This window comes from Myotis davidii, unplaced genomic scaffold, assembly GCF_000327345.1.
Source record: "Myotis davidii unplaced genomic scaffold, ASM32734v1 scaffold660, whole genome shotgun sequence".
Lineage (NCBI taxonomy): Eukaryota > Metazoa > Chordata > Mammalia > Chiroptera > Vespertilionidae > Myotis > Myotis davidii.
In genome coordinates this window covers 923,080-940,960 of record NW_006292337.1, presented here as the reverse complement: position 1 = coordinate 940,960, position 17,881 = coordinate 923,080, and the positions used below count along the sequence as shown (strand labels likewise).

The 17,881-nt window shown below is 43.1% G+C and overlaps 1 protein-coding gene across 3 annotated transcripts in view; it reads right to left on the bottom strand.

Moving 5' to 3' along the window:
• The window catches only part of FRMD4A (FERM domain containing 4A), a 337,605-nt gene that overhangs the window by 122,713 nt on the left and 197,011 nt on the right, over window positions 1-17,881 (bottom strand). For all 3 annotated transcript variants that reach the window (XM_006765734.2, XM_006765735.2, XM_006765739.2), the window contains exons 6-7: window positions 2,997-3,053; window positions 1,963-1,985 (exon numbers count right to left, since the gene is read on the bottom strand). In XM_006765734.2, the coding sequence (XP_006765797.1) occupies window positions 1,963-1,985; window positions 2,997-3,053 (80 nt within the window). The remainder of the gene's footprint in view (window positions 1-1,962; window positions 1,986-2,996; window positions 3,054-17,881) is intronic.

The window sequence follows — 17,881 nt, the reverse complement described above, 5'->3', positions numbered from 1 at the left end:
TGAGTGGTTGGGAGCCAGCAGTCCTGGATTGTGAGAGGGATGTCCGACTGCCCATTTAGGCCCAATCCCACCATATTGGGCCTAAACGGGCAGTTGGACATCCCTCAAGGGGTCCCTGATTGGAGAGGGTGCAGGCTGGGCTGAGGGACAGCCCTCCCCACCGTGCAAAAATTTCATGCACCGGGCCTCTAGTTAGACTGTAAAAAAAAGCCTCAGTTGAAAAAAACCAAAACATGGACTACCTCTGCCTTATGGCAAGACCTTAGAAAAACTAAATAAAAGGGGCTGGAGGTCTCCTTATGCAAATATCCAAACTGAGCTGAAGGGACTGCCTTTTCGAGTCAGAGGTCAGCACACCGCATCCCACTGGCCAGACCCAGTCCTCTGCTTTGTGAACTAAATGGGTTATATGTTTAAATGGTTGGGGAGGGGAATAAAAACAATACTTTGTAATACATGGAAATGTATAAGAAATTAACATTTTAAAGTCTATAAAGTAAGTTTTATTGGAACACTGCTGATTGTCTGCAGCTGCTTTTGCATGTAGAGAGAGGGATGTTAAATAATTGCAATAGGACTATGGCCTGCAAACCAAGATATTAACTGTGTAGCCCTTTATAGAAAACGTTTGCCAATCCTTGTTTTAGGTTATCAAATACTTTTTTTTGCTTTTGCTGAGATATTTTCATGAGAACATATACCTCCTGTTGTGTTGGAAAGCTTTAGAAATGCACGGGAGAGGAAAGAGAAAGCAGCTAAGAGCTGAAGAATCAGTCAGCATGAACTTGACAAAGCTGGACCAGTACAGGCAGGCCACCAACTGAAGCAGTTAGTGCTGCATTTACAGACCAAATGCCCCAAAGCATGAGAAAAGTCAGAATCCTATGCCTCCATGCTCCATTCTCTTGTACATGTGGTTTGATCTTTCCACCTCTAGACCTTGATTCCAAGGAGTTGGCTATCCTGGACTCCCCTCCGGAGTTGGATACAACAGAATCCCAGGAATAAGGTCTGTCTCTGAGCAAACAGTCCCATCGGTGGGTGGCTACAACAACCTGCCCCGTGAAGGCTCCAGGAATGACCCTGACAGACTGGTGAGCAGGAGGTGCCTACGGAAAGATAGCGGGACTGAAGTGTGTGCTTCTCCAGGCGATGAACGCAGCACGCAGGCTCCGCAATGCGAGGCTGTCTCTGTTGCCTCTAACATGACATATGAAGGAAGAAAAGAAAAGGCGGGGAGGGGTATTATGTTGTAACACTTTCAGGAACACAACCCCCCTGTGGGGTAGCATTTTGTCACGTGAGGGTCAGGAACTAAAACTGAGAGAGGAAAATAAAGATGTCAACTTCTGTATTAGGTCTTCCAGGGTTATCTGCAGCCTCATTCACACCACAGTGGTGGCTCAGGGCTTCACAGAGACACTGGGACCTCAATTCCATGGCCATGTGTGACACAGGGTTCTCATTTCAGCCTTTTAGTAACCTCTCAGCTTATTTAGTACAGAATATCCTCACTATCATTGTATTTTGTATACCTGACGTGTCAGTTTCAATAGACAAGTTGCGAGCTGGATCTCATCATAAATATTTATTATTATAAAGTGTCTTCCTACAAAAGGAAGAATACTTTCTTTTCTTTTAAATTTTTTTTCAATTCTCACCCAAAGGTATTTTTCCATTGATTTTTAGAGAGAGCTGAAGAGAGAGGGAAAGACAGAGAGAAATATCAATGTGAGAGAAACACATTGATTGGTTGCCTCCTGCACGAGTCTTGACCAGGGCCTGGGCCCAGGAGGAGCCTGCAATTGAAGTACGTGCTCTTGACCAGAATCAAACCTGGGACCCTTCAGTCCACAGGCTGATGCTCTATCCACGGAGCCAAACCGGCTAGGGCAGAATACTTTCTTTTAATAGAGAGGCAAAGGAATGAACTTTTAAGCAAAAAATCTTTTGTAAACTTACCTAGAAAAATCTCCCTTCGCCTCCTGTGGAAGAAAAAAATTCAACATCTGTGAAACATTCCAATTCCATGTTAAATACTTTAAAATGCATTCTATGGTCATGGCAACTCCTCTACTGAGTAAGTGCAGCTTATGCTGCCATGGTCCCATCTACAGAAATATAATTAAGAAGGGGCGCGTGCATGTGCCACTGAAATATAAGAATCTAAACTAAACTTCAGAAAGCTATATACAAAGAATGTGACTAATAATGACAAACTGCAAGTTTCCACCGCTGGGCCCTGCTCTTACTTTTTCTACTTTAACGAGTTTCAAACAGAGTGTGTGTCTGGGCAGCACTGTCTGTGTGTCTGTGCTACTCGTGGTTTTGTCGTGTAGTGTGGCTATGTTCTGAATGTACTGAAGACTTTAGGAGCCAGGGAGGGACCGTGGAACCTTTAGCGAACCTAGAATGCCTTGAACAAAGTACTTGTTCAATAAATCTTTGTTGAAGGGATAAGCTGATGACATAATTTCTATTCATCCTGCAGTGTGGCTAATATCACCAATGTTGCTCATATTTGATACACCTCTTTTTCGCATAAAATAAAGGTCTTTTCCTTGTCTTTCTAGAGAGCATTCGAAGTGACCGTCCTGGCAATTAATTCTTGCTGTTTACTTGGCTTTCTCCAGAGTGGGGGAGAACGCCAAGCTGAAAAAAATGGGGCCCCAGAATGATCTGTGTCCCTCAGGCCCAGGTTACACACGTGATTTTCCTTTGTAGAGATGCTGTCTGAACATTTTGAAATACCAGAGCTCTTATTTACTGCCTTCATGCAGTCCCATTGGTGGACGGCTATAACCACCTGCTCTGTGAAGGCTCCAGGAATGACCCTGACAGGCTGGGAGGCACTTCAGCCACATATAGTGTCCCTAAAGTTATTTTCCCGCTGTGGCTAAGCTACTGGAGGCCCCGAGCTGTGGAATGGCAGCTGGCTTTGCACTAAGTCTTACTCCTCTTCTTCTGGGTGTGGTCAGGCGGGGAGGGCTACCTACCTGTAAAATGTAGGAGGCTAATTCAAACACTACCTCGCTGTCCACATCAATCAGCTCCTGCAAAGAAACAAATGACAAGGAAGGTGTGTTAGTCAGCAACTTCTCCCTAAAGAAGTCGCTGTCTCCCTAAAAGGAGCTTTTCCTGAGGGGCTCCCCAGAATCTCAAACACACATAAGCATCTCTGGGTCCTGAGACAACACCTCTGAATTACTTGGCCCCACGAGCTCCCGACATCCTTTGTAAGGCTCTTGGCCAGAATGGAGCCAGTGGTGCTGGGACTGCACAGTTGTCTCTAAGGCGTCATCTTTTAATCTTCAGGAGAAATTAAGGAGTGGGTCAGTCCGCAGCTTGTTACAAATCTGTTCATCTGATTAGTCAATGGAGTAAGGTTGCTTGATAATGATCTGCGTTTTCTTCGTAAACTCACTTCACAACCAACAGTAAGACTTTATTGAAGGAAACTTTATAATGGGATTGTGACTCTTTAAATTAAAATTAAAAAAAATAAGAATACAGTTCCTCGGTCACCACTCTTATCTCCTGCACTCAGGAGTGTGAGGCAGCTGTGGGCTGCCACTGCAGCCAGTTCGATGGGTCAGCTCTTTCTGGAGTTCCAGTGTAAAAACGCTCCGGCCTACTCATCCTTTCCCCAAATATTTAAACATGATCTATGGACATGGTCTTAAAAGGACATAAAACTTTTGGAAAAAAAAAATATTTTTTTTCTTCTATTTAATATATATTTTTCAATGTATATATAGTTCATCTCTCCTTTCTAAATAGCTTTACCAAGGTATAATTGATAAACACAATTAGCTGCGTGTGTTGAATATCTATAACTAGATTGAGTTTTGACAAATGCATACACCTGTAAAAGTAATAAGCATATCTATCACCTCCAAAGTTTTCCTTGAGTACCTTTGGGTGTATGTGAGTGCTCTTTTTTCTTCTTTTTTGTGTGTGTTATAGTATAAACACTTAACATGACACCTACCTTCTTAAAAAATTAAAGCACACAACTCTGTATTGTTATATATAGGGTGTCCCCCCAAAATGTATACACACACTTTGAATAATTATAAAGGTAGTGTTTGTTAAAATACATTTTATTTTCAAAATTGAGCTATGAACTGTTAAAGCATGTATACATTTTTTGGGGACACCCTGTAGTTCAGATCTTAAAGATGAAGAGAAATCTGGAGTCCATCAGCATCCTTCCTATATAATAAAGAGCTAATATGCAAATGGTCATCTCACCCTTGCACCCTCATGCCGGGCTGGGGGACCTGAGGCCACACCCCCCACCCTGCAGGGCTTGATGAGGGTGGGGCTGGCCAGGACTGGGTCTCGTGCGATTTTGAGGGGTGCGCAGGTGGGCGGGGACTTGACTCTGGGTCCCATGGCATGCCCCAGACTCTGACAGGAGGGAGATTTTCATATACATTTTACTAATTTTCTTTCATCTCTGACACTTCTATTATAGAGAAAGGGCAAATAGCAATATTAAAATATTTCCTCTAAATAATTCCCTTTTAATGTGCACAAATTTCGTGCACCAGGCCACTATTGTAAGAATAATAGGAAAAGTAGCCAATGTGATACTTCTGTTGTCAAATTACTGTTATCTTTCTAACATCTCTAGATCCTGCAGTGAGTGACTGGAGCACAGAAAGTTAGAGTGAGGACAGACTTAGACACAGCTAGTCCAGCCCCTGCTTACACTGAGAACAGAAGTCCAAAACTGTAAGGGACTTGCCCAAAGTCAGGAGGCCTTAGTGACAGTGATGGGGCTGGAGACAATCCCAAACTTCTTGTCCAGTTGTGACCTTCCTGAGGGTGTGCTCCCCTAAACCAATTAGGACACTGTCTTAGCCAACATATTTTCAGAACCACAGCTATCATTAATGGTAGCTAAAAGAAGAGTTACTTTTCATTTGAATTATAAACTAAACTCCGATTCATGGAGTTTTCTAATTTTTTGTGTGTGGTCCAGAATGTGCCCCTGTGCAAAACAATGCACTAAACTGTATCTTTTGTAGGAAGGACATGGTTCTGCCTCCTTCAGGCTTAGGAATTTCAAAGATGAGTAGTAATGTTTGCTACTGAATTGCCTTAGATGTGTGGGCTAAGGGAACTAACAAGAGTAGATGGAAGAAAGGGGACAATAATTCTAGACGCTTAATCGGCTGAAGGAGCTTTAAGGCTGCTGTCACTGACACAGACTGGCAGTGCTGGGATGTGGAGGAATGCCTGGAATCGAATTTCTGGGATTACCAGGTCCCATGAGAATGTAAATCACTTAACAGCATACAAATGATTTAACAGAAACACTATCCCAGGTCTCCACAGTGGATGATTTCTACTCTATGTTCATTTCCATTCCCACCAACCAGCTTTCCAATGTCGCTCACGTGCACCTGTTAGTGTATTGGGATGTGTACTTTTCTATCAAACATTTACACCTACACTGCAGCCAGAGGCCAATGGTGGGCTAATATTTAACACCCAAGGTGAGGCTTAACTAACGTGTAACTCAAAACCAACCAAGAACACAGCTTTAAGTTCATTATTTGACTCATTTGCTAAATGAGAATGTCCCCACAGTGGAGAAGCAGGGTGCGGAAGACGGACAGAGGTCTTTTTTATTTGATTTGGTTTTACACAGTCTATTGTGCAGTTTCCAGAGAAACTTCTGGACACTAATCTGTTGGTGAACATTAACTATAATGTACTATTATTCAGAGTAAAGCTACTGAAAATGCACAATTAAATGTCTGACCTGATTTACCCAAGTTCTTTCTCATCATATTGGTCCTCAGGGTAAGTGGGGACTAGTAAATCTAAGTGGGTGAGTTTTCACCTTCTCTGACCTTGACCATCTTCAATGAAGATAGGAAACACAGCAAGTACCACAATGTGGCCAGGTAGAGGAAAAAGGATTAACAGAGGCAGTGCCCCAGACATCCCACACATTTGCAAAATCTGATGGAAAAGAGAGCTGCATTATGACTTATCAGTTCTACTTATCATTTCTACTTAATTTTGAATGCTTTCAAGAATCATCTAGTCTAGTGGTTGGCAAACTCATTAGTCAACAGAGCCAAATATCAAAAGTACGACTGAAATTTCTTTTGAGCGCCAAATTTTTTAAACTTAAACTATATAGGTAGGTACATTGTTATTAACTTAATTAGGGTACTCCTAAGGCTTAGGAAGAGCCACACTCAAGGGGCCAAAGAGCCTCATGTGGCTCGTGAGCCGCAGTTTGCCGACCATGAATCTAGTCTATGCTCAGAGAAGTCAGGATAGAGATCTACATGGTGTGTGTGTAAGAATCGGTCTGGGAACGGTGGGAAGACATGTTCCTAATTGTGAGAAAATACTTTACTATCTTGCAGTCTCTGTCAGATTCCCTGATGTCTACTATAATAAAACTTTTTCCCCTTTTACACCTGGCCCCACCACTTGATTTTATCTTTAAAATTCCACTATGACGGCACAGAGCTCTAGACCAAGCATGTCAAACTCGCCCATAAATAAACCAGGCATGCGGCCCACTGGCCACAAATTTGACATGCTTGCTCTAGACTTTCTGCCCACACCCATTTCCCATTGGTCTTCAAAACCTGGAAACTGACTTCCCCGTGGAGAAGAGTGAATACAAGTTTCCAGAGATCCTCCTCTTAGATACTATATAACATGGAAAAGACAACTCTACCTTCTTCTCATCTGACTTCTCTGGCAACCAGAGGTGGCTTCTTCCATGTGTTTCTGCTCAAGCAGAGAAAATAAACTGAATGGGACCAGAAAGTGTGTGTGCAAAACCCTCATACTTTCCTGGATGCTGGGTTTTTCTTGACTGAGAACAAAACGGGAAAGAAGGAGGGGGACCAGGAGGATACCCTTCAGGGGAGATCCATGGGCATTTCTCACCTGGCACCACCTAGGTCCCAGTGGTGTGACATCCCTCTGTGCTCCCAGTGCTCTCAGAACCGCCTGAGGATGGTTGTCAGCAGGGCTTGCTGAGCTGAAATCTTGCCTGGGAATCTAGGGTGCTCTGGTGGCCATGTGATATTTAATCCTGGGCCTCACTGGTAAGAGGTGGGTACGGGTAGAAGGGAATGTGATGTCTGGTAGTTATTGAGGCCATTTGGTGTGCATTTGGGGTGTCTGTTTCACGTACTACTGAAAAATTTGTGCTGCTTTCTTTAATCTTTTGAAAGATGGCAGGGAAGATCAAAGCGTGACTATCTGCAGGTATGTGCATGTGTTCAGAGCAGGCTGGGGATGGCTTCCCTTCCTCCCAATCAGCATGGCTTTATCCCCGGTGACTAGGCAGTTGGAAAGAAGAGGCCTGAGGTCATTTGTTAGCAGCATAATGCCTAACAATTCTCAGAAAGATTTCCACCTTGGGGTCTCCAAGTGTTCCAAACAAATTGCCCCACGAGAACCCTAAGCGGCAGGTGTTATGGACTGTCTCCAAAAGTCCTGAGAGCTGGAGGATCTCATCATGCTCCCCTGGCACCAAGGAACGTGATGATGGTCTTTCCACTCAACCAAGAATCCTAATGAGTAGCATCCCCTCATGGTCAGGAATCACAGAAATTCCAACTTTCACGTAAGATTAATGAGATAATTATAACAAAATATGACTGATGACCATATTGTAGGTTGAGAAGCTTCCAGTGAGGATGACCTTTGCCAAATCCATTCAGAATGATGTACAGGGATTGCCCAATGGTTTTCTGAATGAATCCTACCAACTGTGACCACCTTTCTTCTCACCCATAAAACATCAAAAGAGTATCGTTTATTTCCGTCCTCCTTAAGATAATGTCTATGCTCACCTGAATATTCCAGGTTCTAGTTCTAACCCTCAAACAGCTGTAGGGCTGTGAATAAATCAATGGTCTTGAGCAGGGGTCCTCAAACTACAGCCCGTGGGCCACATGCAGCCCGCCGAAAACATTTATCCAGCCCGCCGGGTGTTTTGCCACCACTGTGTGCATAGGAATTTGTTCATAGTTTTTTTTTTTAAACTATAGTCCGGCCCTCCAACGGTCTGAGGGACAGTAAACTGGCCCCCTATTTAAAAAGTTTGAGGACCCCTAGTCTTGAGTTTCACCTTCTTCCTCTGTCCAACGGGAATAACGATTTCTTTTCCAATTATTTTACTGAGTTTGATGAGGCATAAATGTAGATGTGAGTTGGAAACTCTAAGACCCACTACAAATATGCCTGTATTATTTATTTTCATTCACTGGTGTTTATAGATCATCTGAACACCACAGTTTTGCCACTGCTCTCCAGCACTTTTGGTATACATAGAAATCTTCAATGAGCTATGTATTTTTTAAAGAGGTGGGCAGCATTGTGTGTGTGTGTATATCATCCAAGTGGGTTCTGATGCCCACATTTTGCCTCCTTATGGCTGTGTAACTGAGTTCTTGCACAACTCATAATGACTACAAGAACTCGCCCCCAGGCAAACAGGAGCTGTGGTGCATGATAAGACTGATGTGATCTTGCACAATTCCTCTTTCTAGCACTTTGCCAGTTTTTCATGAGTCAAGTCACTTCATGTTTGTCTAATGATCCACTGGGGTACATGCCATTCATGCTGGGCCCCCAATCTCCTTTTGTAGCTCAAGGATGGCTCCTGCTGTCCACTGCACACAGACCATTTCATGACCCCGAGGAATCTTTTAGAGGTCATGGGCAGCTAAAATAATGAGTCCACATTCGTTTGTTTCTAGAGTTGAAAATGAAGGGCCTTCTCTTCCTCTCTCTGTGATATGAGCACACGTTACTCCTGCAACAATCATACTAAGAGATAAGGATTAGGATACTACTAGCATAAGTCTGAGACTAATCTTTATGTTGGTTCCTTTGTCCTGTGGGACTTGATTCTGGGCTGGGTTTCTCCCATCTTCAGAGGAGACGGTATCATCTGTTCATTAGCAAAGCCCTTTGAAGATCTTAGATAAAGGCCACTTATTTCAGTCTTGTCAAGACTGATGGTATTTAGACTAAGTGGCAAGCATTGCCCAAGGCTGATTATTTAAGCTCCAGTAATATGTGAAGCTCCCAGACCAATATGAAAATCTTGAAAAAGAAGGTTGGACAAGACCCCTTCCCCCAGCACACCTAACACAGGAATTTTAAGCCTTTTCTTTTCTGACATGATTTGCTTGCTCTCAGTGGGCACGGGTAGGCACCAAACTTGATAATTTCCCAGGAAATATGTGAATCTTTGCTCCCTGGGGTTGGAAAGTAATCAATCAAAAACAATTTACTGAGCATTGACTATGTGAGTAGTTCAGTGACCAGTCATGGAAGGTGATCATAAAAATTCAAAAATTGCTCCTGCCAACTTTTCCTCCAACCCAAAGAGGCAGGCACATTTCCATTATCTTCAGATGGTGTCCATGGGTCCTGTTTCTTTGGCGATCGTTATTGGATAAGGGTTGAGGTAAAGCATAATTTACATTTGACAAATACAGTTACAGAGTGAACCGTTGATCCCTGGAAGTCTGGACAGGGTCATACAGCTCAAACATGAGATTCATAATTACACAGTTAGTTATTTGACTAGTCCCTCACTTCACCTGACTGAAATCACATAAGTATCAAATTACTCCTACGAGGAACTGAATGGAGACAGATCTTTCAGTGTGGGAGCCAATTTTCTTGCCTCTCTGTGAAAAGTGTTGGGGGCTGGGTCTCAGATTTCCCTTATAACTTTAAGTTCTATATTCTATGGGAATCCTTTTAAAGAAATTAAAGAGACACTGACATTTTCTGTCCTAGCACTAATTGTTTGCAAGGCTATTGCAAATTATTATGGTGATTAACTTTTGACATCAATTTCACTTTGTCAGTGCAGAACTCGGAGCAGGCAGGATTTGATCCTGCAGCCCGAAGGTGGGGACAGAGCTGAGATGAGAATCCATGTCCACCCAACCACGCCCGTGTAGTGTGACATGTCCACTGTCTCCTGGGAGCCTGATTGATGGGCCTCTCCTTTTGACAAGGAGGCCACATCCAAAGAGGGAGAGAACCAGATGGAAGGCTTGGCAGGAGAGCTCTGCTTTCTCGTGTCGCTTCCCAAGGAACACATAACATCCCCAGGCACAATTCCCTGGGGAGTTTGCCATGGGATCAGACAGATTTCTAAATGAATCTCCCCATCCTCTGGTCATAAATTTCCTTCCTGTCACCCACATGTCACCTTAGCTGAGTTAAAACACATCAGAAGTGCTGTTGGAGCGTGTGGGCATTGGTGGCCCCATTCTGTACTCCCTCTTGCTTCACTCAGACAGACAATTACAGCCCTGCTCTCTCATTACTGGAGTCTATTTATCTGCCACTTGGGTAGGTTAGCACTGTACTTTTCTCTCCTTTTGTAGGAAATAAGGGGGCTGGAAGCAGGGAAAGTGAGAGAGAAACCCAATTTGTGCATGGGTCTAATTCAGCGGTTCTCAACCTGTGGGGTCAAGACTCTTTGGGGGTTGAACGACCCTTTCACATGGGGTCACCTAAGATCATCAGAAAACACATATATAATTACATATTGTTTTTGTGATTAATCACCATGCTTTAATTATGTTCAATTTGTAACAACGAAATTTGGGGTCACCACAACATGAGGAACTGTATTAATGGGTCACAGCATTAGGAAGATTGAGAACCACTGGTCGAATTCCTCCTGGTGAAGAGAGAGTGGAAGGTAGGAAGGTGGTATTTGTAGTTTGGAAAAAATGATAAAACAAAAACCCGTTTCTCACTTCTCTGCTGTTGAAGAAACCCAAGGTTTATTCCCTGGAGATGAACAGGAAGCTAGAATGAGATGTACTGAAAGCCAAGGATTAAAAGGGCATCTATACCCTGAATGGAGGCCATTGCCTTCCCTGGGCAAGAAGAGGGGGAGGGTGTCTCCTCTGGACAGAATGAAGAGCCACAAAGAAAGGACACTGATATCGGGGGTTTCCACTGAAAGACCCAGCTTGCCAATGGATCCCTCCACAGGGACACCCACCAGGGGGTACCACCCCCTCCTGGGCCCTGGGAGCATCAGTTAGCTTTTAAGTGCCTCTCTCATAAACGTCCACAAACAGACCAGGGTCAACAGATTATCAACATCAAGAAAGTCTCCTAATGAGAGACACAAACCACGATAAATAAACAGAAAAAAAAAAGAACTAGACAGAACACACATGATAATTAATATTATCAGAAAAATAAGAGGATTTTAGATTCAAAGATAAGAATAGAACAATATACATGCATAAAAAAGAAAAACCAGATAAAATGAAGGAAGTCTTGGAAATTAAAAACATGACAGAAAAGCTTAAAAAATCAATAGAGGAGATTAAAGATAATATTGATGAAATCTCCTAGAAGATAGAATAAAAGACAGAGATGAAAAATAGGAGAGATGAGATTTCAAAGCAGGTGACTCTGAAGCAACACTTGTGATACCCTGAGAGAGATCTTCATCCTGTATGTATTTACATACAGTCAAACTATTGATCAGATATAAAGGTAGAAGACTTTTTCAGATTTGCAAACACTGAAACATTTTCCTTCCCATGTGCACTTTCTCTGGATTTCTGGAGGATGTTGTCTGGTGAAATGATGGTGTAAAACAAAACACAGGAAGACTCAGGATTCAGTAAACAAACAACCCACCATAGAGCTGGGGTGCAGGATGAGGAATGGATGTCTTTCATGAGGTCTATGAATGATGCCACATCCAGACTGGAGCAAGACGACAGAGGGCTCCAAAAGGGAGGGCCCAAGAAAAACAACAAAAGGCAGAAACAACCAAAACCAAACCAAAGAGAGCTGGTGAATGGCCTGCAGCATTTGGAAATTAATATTGGTATGCATTTAGGAACCTGTGGGAGCTTTTAGGGAAGCAATGATGGGGACATAGAAATGAAACAAGTAACAGCAAGGCAATTATCACCTTTAGGTAAAACATCTGGTTATCTAAAAAAGAATCACAAACATAGGATGCTGCTTGGATTAGTCATAATAATGTAATGCTGACAGCTGTGCTTTCACCCAGAACTGCGCTACCACCACACTGGGAAAATGGGAGAGGCAGAGTGTAGAAGGTTGTATAGGAGACCTTAATCCTCACCTATCCTAATAGGAACTCAATAAACCTAAAATGGATAAACCAAGGAATAACGCCCTGTGCCAATTATTTAGAAATAGAGAGGCAAATACTAGAAGAAACAGCTAAAATGGTTGAAAGTGGTAGGACTAGGGGTGGGGCTCTTTTCCATAAAAAGCCTCTTAGAACCATTCGACTTTTAAACTGTCTCATAGGTGACTGTAGGAGTGAGTGATGTGCAGTGTCCTGTCAACAGCCCTGCCCAGCTCCTGCAGACTCACATCTACACCTGCATTTCTGGAGTCAATCCATCTCATATTTGGTCTTCCTCTTTTTCTGCTGCCTTCTATTTTTGCCAACATTAATATCTGTGTTATATGTTACTTTGATAAAATAAATATTTATGCTTTGAAAAGTGAATGAAACAGGGACTTAGAAGAAGCAGGAATCAACAGCTTATTTAAAAAAAATTATTATTAAGAGTATTACAGATGCCCCTCTATTTCCCCCATTGCTCCTCTCCACCTGGTTCACAACCCTATTGTCTGTGTCCATAGGTAATGCATATATGCATATAAGATCTCTGGTCAATTTCTCACCTCTTCCCCTTCCCACTTCCCTTTGAGATTTGTCAGTTTGTTCCATGTTTCCATGCCTCTAATTCTATTTTATTCCAGTTTATTTCAATCATTAGCTTCCTTGTTGGTTTATTTTGATTTTTAGATTCAATTGTTCATAGATATGTATTTATTGCCATTTTATTGTTTATATTTTTATTTCTTCTTCTTCTTCTTCCTCTTCCTCCCCCTCCTCCTCCTCCTCCTTCTCTTCCTTTTAAAGAACATCCTTCAACATTTCGTGTAATGCTGATTTGGTGGTGATGAACTTCTTTAGCTTTTTCTTGTCTGTGAAGCTCTTTATTTGACCTTCAACTCTAAATGACAACTTTGCTGGGTAGAATGATCTTGGTTGTAGGTCCTTGCTATTCACCACTCTTTTCTGGCCTGCAAAGTTTCTGTTGAGAAATCAGCTGACAGATGTATGGGCACTCCCTTATAGGTAACTGACTGCTTTTCTCTTGCTGCTTTTAAAGATTCTCTCTTTATATTTAATCCCTGGCCTTTTAATTATGATGTGTTTTGGTATGGGCCACTTTGGGTTCCTCTTGTTTGGGACTCTCTGGCTTCATGGACTTGTAAGTTTATTTCTTTTATCAGATAGGGAAAGTTTTCTGTCATTATTTCTTCAAATAGGTTTTCAATATCTTGCTCTCTCTCTTCTCCTTCTGGCATCCCCATAATTCAAATGTTGGTATGCTTAAAGTTGTCCCAGATGCTCCTTATTTCTCCTTCTGGAGATTTCTTCCATTCTTTCATTTGTGATATGTTTCTTTGCCTCCACATTTTAGCTGCTTCACTGTGTTTGTTTCTATATATTAGATAGAGTAGCTATGTCTCTTGGAATTGGTAAAGTGCCCTTGTGTAGTAGGTGTTCTGTAGGGTCCAGTGGCTCAGCCTTCCCAGTCACCTGAGCTGGGCACTGGTAGGTGCACCCCCGTGTGAGCTGTGTGCACAGTCTTGTTTGCTATTCACCACTTGATTGCTGTTGGCGTCACTGGGAGGAGTTGACCTCTAGGCCAACTGGCTGTGAGGACTAGCTGCAGCTACAGTGAAAGAGCTGCTGTGCAGGAGACACCCCTATCGGGCAGAACTTGCTTCAGTGGGGCTTTGGTGCTCACTACATCTGCCCCTTGAGTGTGTCGCTTGTGGATGTGCAGAGTTGTAATCTGGTATGATCTGAATCTGTCTACCAGTTGCACTGGCTCTGGGGCCTCTGGGAGGTGCAAAGTCAGCTACTGCCTGGGGCTACCCAGTAGGAACTATGAAGCTATCAGCAGATGACTGTTATTTGTAATGGGCTTGGAAATGTCCAGGTGAGGCAGGCTAGTGCTAGTGCTGGGTATTGGGACTCTTATTGATAGATATGGGGCATGCTGACATCAGCTGCTACTTGTTTAAGAGATTTTAGGAAAGTCTGAAGGCTGATCCAGGACAGTCCATTCATATGAAAAAGCCTCTGCAAACAGTTTGGGTGGGGCTGCAAGTTCGATGGGGCAGGGATCTCAGGGAATCACCAGGTAGGAGCAAATAGTATAAGCCATGCTTATAGAAACTCATATATGGCTGTGAGTCAGCTCTGTGACTAGGGGAGGTCCCAGCACAGGAACAATGACCCCTGTCTGGGAGAAAGCCACCCCTCAGATCCTGTCCTTATGCCAAACAATCCAGTTCATCCCAGTATAACCCTGTTTCCCCCAGTGCTGCCACCCAGAGCTGGAGCTCAGAGGGTGTGGGACCATGTAAGTTTGGCCCTTTAAGAGGAACTCCCTGGGTCTCCAGCAGCCTCTGTGTCACTCAGCCCCAATCCCCACTGGTTTTTACAGCCCAAAGTTATGGGGACTTCTCTTCCAAGTTATGGAACTCTGGGTTAGGGATCTGGTGTGAGGCTGGGACCCTACAGCCACTAAATCCATCCCAATTATAAAAATGCCATATGTTGGACGAGTCCATTTCACGCCTCTGCCCCTCCTATCAGTCTCTACCAGTATGTATTTTCTTCTTTACTCCTCTAGTTGTAGGACTTGCACTTCAAGTGGTTCTGAATGATGGTTTTTCTGTATTTCAGTTGTAATTTTGATGTAGTTGTGGGAAGCAGCAAATACCAGCATTTACCTACACAGCCGTCTTGGTTCTAAACAGCTTATTATATTGGAACAACTTGGATTCCAGCATGCTGTAGGACTCATTCCCCAAGAAACAGGAAGGGAGCTGATATTAAACCTGTGCTGTGTCAACTGAAGCCTGTGGTATCAGCATCATCTACAGGTTATGTCTGGCACCACCCTCTGGCTCCAGGGCAGCCAGAGTGACTCAAAGAAGATCACAGCCAAGATAAACACCTTCTCAAGCCTGCACCCAAGTGAGCACTTCTATCTCCACAGGAGCTAACAGAGTGCCTGGCGGGGTGCTATCCTCATTCATGCTTTATCTTGCTTGAATTTCTCAAGAAGGTTGTGGGTAGGTTCTTTTAATATCCTTGCAAACCAAAGTGGAAAATTAAGCTTGGAGACACCACAGAAGGTGCCCACAATTATTGCATTTACTAAGAGGCGGAGCTGGAAAGGGAACCCAAGTCTGTCAGACACCAAACCTAAATGCCCAATTACAATCACTGTGCTACTGGAACTCCCAAGGTCTTTACATGTTTACAACTGTGCACATTAGGTCACATCGGGCCCTTTGTCTCTGAGTAAGTCCCGTAACCTCCCTAATATCAGTTTCCTTCCTCTGGAAAGTTAATGTGTCCTGCTTAACCTCACTCATGAGGCTCAAATAAAGTAATATATGTGAACATTGTAAATATAAACTCTAAGTGTCGATTTATGCAAATTAAAACTTTATTTTTGATGACAGGGAGGGAAACAGGTCATCCATGATGCTGTTTGGTATTCTATAGAAACTGCAGAACAGCCATCCCTGGGTCATTGGCATGACCAAGCTCTAGGATAGCTCCGGAGACAAGGCGGCTGGGGTTCTGAACTGACACCCTTCCCCATGTCAGTAGGCAGACTGCTGCTGTGGGCACCGTGATCATAAATGAATGCATCACCACCTTCACTTGGGAACCTAGTATTTCGTTGGAAGGATTTATCTATTTTTATTTCCCATGAATCTCAGAGTCTAAAAGCACTGTGGTCTTCAGCTCCAGCTCATCATTTGTGGCCAGACTGAACTGAGCAACCCCGAGAGGGAACCTTTCTCTCCCTTCACCCAGCTGCCTGAACAGTAAAAAAAAAAAAAATTATAAGAAAGTGTGTGTGTGTGTGTGTGTGTGTGTGTGAATGGTTATGGGTTGTTGAAATCCCCAAAACCTGGGTTTCGTCAAAATGTGAAAATATAGGCCAGGGGTGGGCAAACTTTTTGACTCGAGGGCCACAATGGGTTCTTAAACTGGACCGGAGGGCCGGAACAAAAGCATGGATGGAGTGTTTGTGTGAACTAATATAAATTCAAAGTACACATCATTACATAAAAGGGTACGGTCTTTTTTTTTTTTTTTTTAGTTTTATTCATTTCAAACAGGCAGGATCCGGCCTGTGGGCCGTAGTTTGCCCACGGCTGATATAGGCAGTGGTTTGAGGTATTTCTGTACTTGCCTGGGTTGAGTGTGATTTCATCAGGTCAGTGACTTTCCAAACATTTACTACCCACGTCTGCCATCTGGTGGACAATGCTCACTTTTTATTTCTGACCAGTTTCAAAGTGTGCTTACATTCATTAAACAAAAAGCATCAGTTACTCGTACAATCTGTAAGGCATATAAATTTGATATTATGATTTCCACGTTATAATGAGAAAACAAGGGCTTGGAGAAAGGAAGGAACCTGCATGTTCCTGGAACTACATTTAGTGACTTTTCCCTCCATTCAGCAAAAACTCAAAATACTTTAGTCTTGAGCCACTGGGTTTGAGCCCCGTGTAAGCCCTGGATCAGTAGCTGTCACCAAGTGCCGTCCTTTCATAGAACTGAAGTTGATCACTACCAGGCCCTCATTAGTTTGAATATTTGCATATGGTAAAACTATTCGGTACAGTGAAAGTGCTGAAGTACTTCCAGAAGAAAAAGTGATGGCTGACACACCATATCAACTGTGTGTGTGTGTGTGTGTGTGTGTGTGTGTGTGTGTGAATGGTTATGGGTTGTTGAAATCCCCAAAACTGGGTTTAGTCAAAATCTGAAAATATAGGCAGTGGGAATCTCCTCAGGCTCCTTCCAATATAACCACTGACCGTTTTTATAACAGTGTACTTGCTTTGAAGTTCTCTGGATGCCGGGGCATCTTCCACTCTGAGGAGAGTATGCCCTCCAGGGCGCAGGTGACTGAGCTCAACCCCAGTTGAGACTGCCATTCAGTAGATATGTGACCTCAGGCGAACCTTACAACCTCCCTGTGCCTCATATTCTTCACAGAAAAAAAAAGAGATAAAAAGTAGTATTCCTCTCAAAGGTGTTGTGAAGATTCAGCCACACAACTTCCAGAAGGCACTCAGCACCCAGCCTGCCATGTAAGACCTGAGCGGGTATTACCTGTCTTTACGTTGCTAACAAGCACATGTGGCGTGTGTGCTGAAGGCTGCAGTAGTGAGACACAGGGTGCATGCTGAGACACAAGGGGCCAGCAGAGTGGCTGTTTACTTTAAAAATGTTGTCCTAATGGTGGTTCTCAACCCAGGGGGTTCTCTGGAAATGCGTATGGGCATGTGGGTTTTCCAGTGAAAGGAAACACTATTAGCATATTGGGGAACTGGATATAGAGCAAGGGACTGTCCCACCTGATTAAGAACTGTTCTTGAAGAGACATTCCTCTAAAGAAGATGTACAAATGGCTACTGAGCATATGGAAAGATGTTCAACCTTACTATTAGGGAAATACAAATCAAAATCACAACAAGATAAGACCTCATACTATCAGGATGGCTATTATTAAAAAAAAAAACAAAAACAAAAACAAAAAACCCACAGAAGATAAGTATTGGCAAGGATGCAGAGGAACTGGAACCTTTATCCATAGTTGGTGGAAATATAAATTGGCACAGTCGCTATAGAAATCAGTATGGCAGCTTCTCAGATTAAACATAGAATTACATGTGATCCAGCAATACCGCTTCTGGGTATACACCCAAGACAACTGAAAGCAGG